This window comes from Micropterus salmoides, unplaced genomic scaffold, assembly GCF_014851395.1.
Source record: "Micropterus salmoides isolate LMB-PRFRI ecotype aquatic unplaced genomic scaffold, ASM1485139v1 Ms_hic_scaffold_5, whole genome shotgun sequence".
In the NCBI taxonomy this organism is placed as follows: Eukaryota; Metazoa; Chordata; class Actinopteri; order Centrarchiformes; family Centrarchidae; genus Micropterus; species Micropterus salmoides.
The window spans coordinates 12559348-12566194 of NW_024044237.1; the positions used below are offsets into that span (position 1 = coordinate 12559348).

Below are 6847 nucleotides of genomic sequence, written 5' to 3' on the forward strand. Positions count from 1 at the left end.
CTAAGTGCCAAATATCAAGACATTTTAATGGCTCTATATATCTCTGCTGTCCTCCTCCCTTGGATTTCTGGGAGAGAATAAGGTGGTCTGTAATATATGATTACTTGGAGCATTGATCAGACATGCAGTTTCAAAAGGAGAATGGAAACATTTTTATAATATCACAGACTCCCTCCTGTCCATCATTCCATCAGGAACATGTGCTGATGACTGTTTTTTCCCATACATAAATAGACTTAACTGCTGTCAGCGTGAAGTCTTGATTTCCTCCACTCACTGGCTTTTAGTTGAATGATCACAAAGGATGCATAAATGAGGACATTACATGCAACATGGACACAATTTATTTAAATACAGTTGATACAGCACGTACACTTGCTTTTTCATAAATACCACAGGACACCACGTGTTGCAACAGGCTTCATTACCTTAACAGTGACAAAAAGTAGTGCGAAAATAGCTTGCAAACATTTAGTAAACATTCAGCTGAGTGATGACTTTTTTCACTCCATGAAAAAGGGTTCACATGTAATAGGTTTACTTTTCATAAGATGGCTAACGCACTATTTAAGTTTAATAGAAAATTCACATTCACATACATCAATTCACAAGAATAGTCCACTTTCAACAACATCTGTGCTGAGATTCTGAAGCAATTGTTTCTCATGACTTTGCATTTTTAGTCGCAAACAGGAACGAGAACTTTCACAACAAAATATTAAGGTACAAGTGAACAGGCATAACTCTCCACTTATATAGTTCATGAACTCAAACGTTGATTTAAAATTCTACGCATGTTTCTTGAAAGTGCTATACAGTGCTGCTTTAAAGGGATAGTTTGGGTTTTTCGAAGTGGGGCTGTATGAGGTACTTATCCACAGTCAGTGTAATACCTGTAATAGATGAGGTCAGCATGTCCACAGTTTGGAGAAAAGAGAAAAAAGGAAAAGAGAGTGTACTGGCAAGAAAGCTAGGCAATGTATTGCTGTAGACAGGGTCAGCAGCAAAACAGACTGATTGTGCAACAATACTTTCTGACCAAAACAGCTGATGTCAGTTCTACGGCTGAGATAATGTAATTTCAAAGGAAATGGCTGTCCGAAGGCAAGGTAAAGTGCGGAAAATATTAAACACATAGCGTACACTAAACCTGATTTTTATTTTCTGTGGGCCCTATTTTAGGTGGCTCAAACACATTTTGCAGCTGACCCTGTCAACTGCAGTACATTGCTTAGCTTCAGTACCGGTAACACTCTCTGATCTTCAAACTGGGGACACGTCAACCTCAATCTACTGCACGTAGTACACTGACTACTGATGAATACCTCATACAGCCCCACTTCAAAAATCCTGAATTATCCCTCTATGTAAGTGACCAACCTAATCTAAATCATGGGAGCTGCTTGTGTGCGGCAAAATTACTTGTATAAATAGGGACAATAATGGATCAGTAATGACAGCTTTAACATTGGCCCCCTGAGTCAGTCCATGACATATATTATATTCTTTTGAATTGAAAATATACAGTATGTGCCACATTGTAACACATCCTATAAGACCTTTAAATAGACTTTTATGTTAGCAGAGTTGGTATAACCATACCAGTGAATAGTACGGTTAACCAAACGTCTGGGGGAGAACTGAAAGTTCATTCTCTGCATCAGTAGACTTGGTTTATGGTTCCAAACCATCAGCTGTACTTGGAATGTTTGTAGTGTCAGCTAATCATTCAAGACTCATTGCACATAACTGTTTGAGGAGGTGAAGACATGAATTAGATTCCTACTTATACAGGCGTATTGATGAAACAGTAACCATTAATATCTCTGAGACAGCTGAGGTGCAAGGAGAGGTCACTGCCAGGAGGGAGCAGTGTGGATATATAGTTCACAACACTTAGAAAGGAAATGGCACCACTGTCCACAAACACATCACCACACATCATCATACATAGCAGATATGCAAATGTTCATTTGTGAAGTGCTTCTAAAAATTACAGATGCTTTAAATACAGATCTTGTTCAGTCCAGCAGGGACTCATTCATTTAGCATCAATGCATGAATTAAATGTTATTTATTAAATATTATCATATATCAAAATCTTGGTCTAGAATCTATATCTGGTTTGTGCTTTGCACATGCTGTACAGTGAAAAAGTTGGGGCAAAAAATCTGGAGAACATTTTTTATGACATTCAACCCCTGCATTTACTTTGCTGTAAATCCATGAAAAGGAAAAACAGAAAAAAAAAACACATACTGGAAAGCTTGTTTTTCACATGGCAAATATTGACGTATGATGACACCGTGTTTACGTCTGTCCCTATGGTCTATGACAACAGTGCTGACCAAACCTAGCGATACAGTACACAGAGATTCCTCTGAGGGAACAAAGTTCACAGTTTAGACAGTGTCAGCTGACCTTACTCCAGAGGCAACGCTACATGCACTAAAACACAGGTCACTAACACCGATTTAGACTGGCAGAGAATCCCTGCAACAGCCCCCCTCCCCCCTCCACTGCCTTCAGTAGCCACATTTAGCATGCTGTCACTTTGATCAGAACATACTAGAGATAGCCAAACTGACTGCAGAAAGGGGGTTACATCTGCATCAACAGCTCAATTTCTCCTCTTGAGAGCAGTGGTCTCGCCAGCCATTTAGTGTGGGAAAAGCGGGTGAAATCTCCAATTCAAGCCTTGCTTGCTAAGTGCGTCTTTTCCATTAGTGCTTGCGTAAGTCAAAAAGGGACATTTTCAGGAGCCTGTGATTAGAAAGAGAGTCTCATTTCAGGTTGGCCCTTTGGATCCCATCACAACCTGCAAATTGGGAACTTTGTAATCTACTAAGCTATTTCAGCGTTGTTTTTAAGAGGAAATTATTTGATTCCCCAGCTAAATGGCAGAGATAATGGATTTACTCATGTTTATTGGGCTGGGTCAGCTGGATTGGGGCATTTCCTGGAGAATGCAAACCAAGCAGCGTCTAAAGGATACTGACGGAAACAACTGCGTGAGTGTCTTATCCAAATATTAGACTGATTTCATAAAGATCTAGACATCCGTTTACAGTGAGGAGACTCTGGGAATTGTCAGGGAGCAGTGACCAAGGTGCACTGCTCAGGAGTGCTGGAGTGCAGGAGTTTTTCTCATCTCCGTTTATCTGCCCGAGTAGTCCCTGCCACTACGTCTCAGGCCTGGAACTTCGTTATCACTTGGCTATTTTGACTGCACTGTTTATTATTGTGTGGTTTGTACCCTTGTGCCATGCCTAAGGAAACGGCTTCAGTTTCAGTAAACCCTGTACATGCTGAAACACAGCAACCACAAAATGTAATAAACAAACAGGGCTTGTGCAACAAAAGGGACAACTGTTATTGTTGCTACTGTGGCCTGAATGCAAGACATGTCTGGTAGGCTGTGCAGTAGCAAAACAAGTGCATTTGATTGTATGCATATAACAGCTGCAAGCTTTAAAGGTCAATACACAGGATTAACCACATTAACCATAATGCCATGTGCTTTGCACTGAAAGATATGAGATACCTTTAGGGCTGATAACGGAATCATGGTGTATACAAACTAGCAATCATTTATCATATGACTAAGAGAGGATGGCCCTAGGCGTTTCTAAGCTTGAGCTAGTGAGATGAAGATAACTTCATGTCTCTGGTGCTATCTGCTGGCAACAGAAACTCCATGCAAAAGGCTGTAAAACACTAGAGCAGGGATCAGAGCCTCACAACATTGCTGAGCAATGAGGAGAGAGAGAGAGAGAGAGAGAGAGAGAGAGATCCTGCCACACCTGTTGTTGATCATCTATCATACTGAGACAATCCATAAAAAAAGACTGAAAGAGAAATGAAAAATGAAGCCAAAATTTCAAATTTTGCTTGATGCGGAATGTATTTCTTCAAACAAAACACCAAAGAGGGATTAAATTAGATCCTTCCATACTTCTTGTCCATTTTCTAATGGATATAAGAACTCACTATTCATGCTGAATTGGCATGCCTGAATGCAATTTACAGCCTCCAGCATATTTACTTTGAATTTCAAAAACTTTTTATGCTGGTAAATTGTGAGATCACTGATCAGTGAAACATGCTCACAAGTTCAACTGGAGCCAGATAATTAGCAATTATACAATACACAGACCATTTAGTAGAGTAAATAAACAGCTGAGATCCTGCTCTGGTGTAACTCCTGTGGACAGTAAGTTTATGTGAAATTGTTTTAATAGTCAGTTAAGACAGAAATATTGAAAAAGATATGACGAGGTAGATTGAAATTAAAAATGCTAAATGTAACAAAAGGACAAGTGATCTATTTATTGTTTTGAGGAAGAGAAATTCTTTCCTCAGCAGAACATGATTAATGATTACTTTAAAGCAGTCTCCAGAGACTACCAGTCAATTTGGCTGGCCTTACCTTCATCAGTCAGTTGGAAAAAGATAGTGATAGCAGTGTAAACATGTTTGGATCGCCGTGTTGATGCAAATCTCAGGGATCCCAGTTTAAAGGACAGTTGTTACAGTCATTAGGCCTTTGTTGCAATTCCCGTTGGGGTCTACTGCTCTGTCCACACTGCAAACCCTCGCTCCCTTCCCCACACACCCTTCATTGGCATCACTGTCTTCTGAGCTGCCCTTACTCCTCCCTTGCTGTTCGCTCTGCCAGCTATGCCTGCTGTAGGTGTATCCATTCACGGGTGCAGGGTTCCTGAGGTGGTTCATCTTCATGCAGAGGAGTTCCTTGAAGGCATACCTGAACTCAGGGCTGCGGCAGTAAATGAGCGGGTTGAAGGCAGAGTTCGCATAACCTATCCAGTTGAGTATCCTGAAGGTGAGGTCGATGTTATCCACCTTCCATATGGCCACCACCACGTTGAGCAGAAAGAAGGGCAGCCAGCACAGAGTGAAGATCCCCATGATGATGCCCAGTGTCTTTAGGGCTTTGTGTTCCCGCAGGCAAAACTTGGCCTTCTTGTTGCCTCGCCCGTTGTTGGCCTCCAGAGATTTGAGGTTGATGTTGTTGCTGTTATGAAAACGTCCAACACTTTGGTCAATCTTCTTCAGTTGCTGCTTGGCCTCCTGGAAAACGCGACTGTAGACAAAAACCATTATGACCAGAGGGATGTAGAAGGAGATGATAGAGGAGGTGATGGCGTAAGCCATGTTGGTGTTGAACTCGCAGCAGTTACTGTCCTCAATGCACTTCTTAGCTTCCTTATCATCTGATATCCACCACTTCATGTGGATGGGCAGGAAAGATATCAAGGCGGCAATCACCCACACCAGAACAACCACAATACGAGCTTTGCCCTTGGTCAGCATCGACTGGTAGCGGAAGGGAGAAGTGATGGCCAAATAACGGTCTATAGCTATGACACACAGGGTCTCAATGCTTGCAGTCACACAGAGCACATCAGTGGCAGTCCAGAACTCACACCAAAAACTACCAAAGTGCCAGGTCTTAAAGATAATGTAACAGGCACCAAAAGGAACCACAATGAGACCCATGACCAGGTCAGCACAGGCAAGGGATGTGATGAAACAGTTGGTGACATTTTGGAGACGCTGGAAGCGGCCAATCGCTGTTATTACTAGGATGTTGCCAAAGACAATACACAAGACGAGTAAGGACATAATCATGCCCAGCAGGATCATTGTTGCCTCACTGTAACTCTCTTCATTCTCAGGTGGGACTGCTGACATGTTGGTCGTCGCTGTACTCACATTGAGGTACCCTGTGGGGGTCGTGCTTCCCATCTGAAGAGACCATATGTGGATAACACACACACACACACAGCACACACACACACACACACACACACACACACACACACACACACACACACACACACACATATCACAATTTTAATCTAAAAGTGGCATGTTAACAACAGAAAACAAGAAACTAACGCTGTTAAAAAAATCTGCATATAATATGTCAATAAAACTAGTACTAACAAAAATGCACTGATGTGTGCTTTATTTTCACAAAAAAAAAACAGAAAGTACAGAACCAACTCCACAAAACACACTTATCACATCCTGTTAGGCTTCAGCAAACACAGCTTAAAAACATGCTAAACAAGCCAAAAGTTTAAAAAAAACAAACCTCCACAAGTAGATGTCTTGTCTCCTGCCTCCCATACAAAGTAAAAATGTCACTGTTCAGGTAGTTCCAGTATTCACTGTCACATGTCCTTCTTTCTACTGTTTTTCTTAATCTCCATGTGTCTCACTCACTCGGTCCCTCGGTTGTGCAGTGTTTCTTCTAATGTGACTCCCAGGCTATTTGTCAGAGCCCTTATAACGTGCAGTGATGACATCATGGTCAGTGCTCAGCCAATCAGACAGCCAGCCTGCGGAGGGTGCTAAGAGCTACTGAGAGTTTGAACACATTGTCCCCGCAGCAGCGGCTGCATGAGACAAAAGCAGCAAACACAAGCAAAGACTTTTTCTGACTTTTAGCTCTTGCTTTATATCTTAAAAATATGCATAAAATAGCTTAACAGTCCTACATATATATTGCTAATTTTAGAATGCAGGCATTTTGTTAAGAGATGAGATAAAACATTTGGTTCAGTTGTGCAGTCCAAGCACTGAGGGGGTATTAGAGCTCTTGCCTGTTAGTCTGGAACATATTGAAAACAGGTGAAACTTTCTTTGACTCTTTGTAAAGTGAGGAGAAAGTTGGCAGCACAAGTCATCCAACTGGCAAGTTAAACCAACTTCATTGTATAATCTATGATTTATTGAGGTTTGACTATTACAGCTACACTTGTCCTGACTAAAAATTTAATGTTTGAGTCCTTGCAGATGCATAAAATAAAAGACATTT

At 41.3% G+C, this 6847-nt stretch overlaps 1 protein-coding gene across 1 annotated transcript; it reads right to left on the reverse strand.

Annotated features, from left to right (window-relative positions):
* Window positions 1–313: 313 nt before the first annotated feature.
* On the reverse strand, window positions 314–6281 carry adrb2a (adrenoceptor beta 2, surface a). Its single transcript, XM_038699406.1, has 2 exons — window positions 6122–6281; window positions 314–5769 (listed from the first exon to the last, which is right to left on the reverse strand). The coding sequence occupies exon 2, from the start codon at window positions 5767–5769 to the stop codon at window positions 4516–4518; it is 1254 nt and encodes a 417-aa protein (XP_038555334.1). The 5' UTR covers window positions 6122–6281; the 3' UTR covers window positions 314–4515.
* Between the last annotated feature and the right edge of the window lie 566 nt (window positions 6282–6847).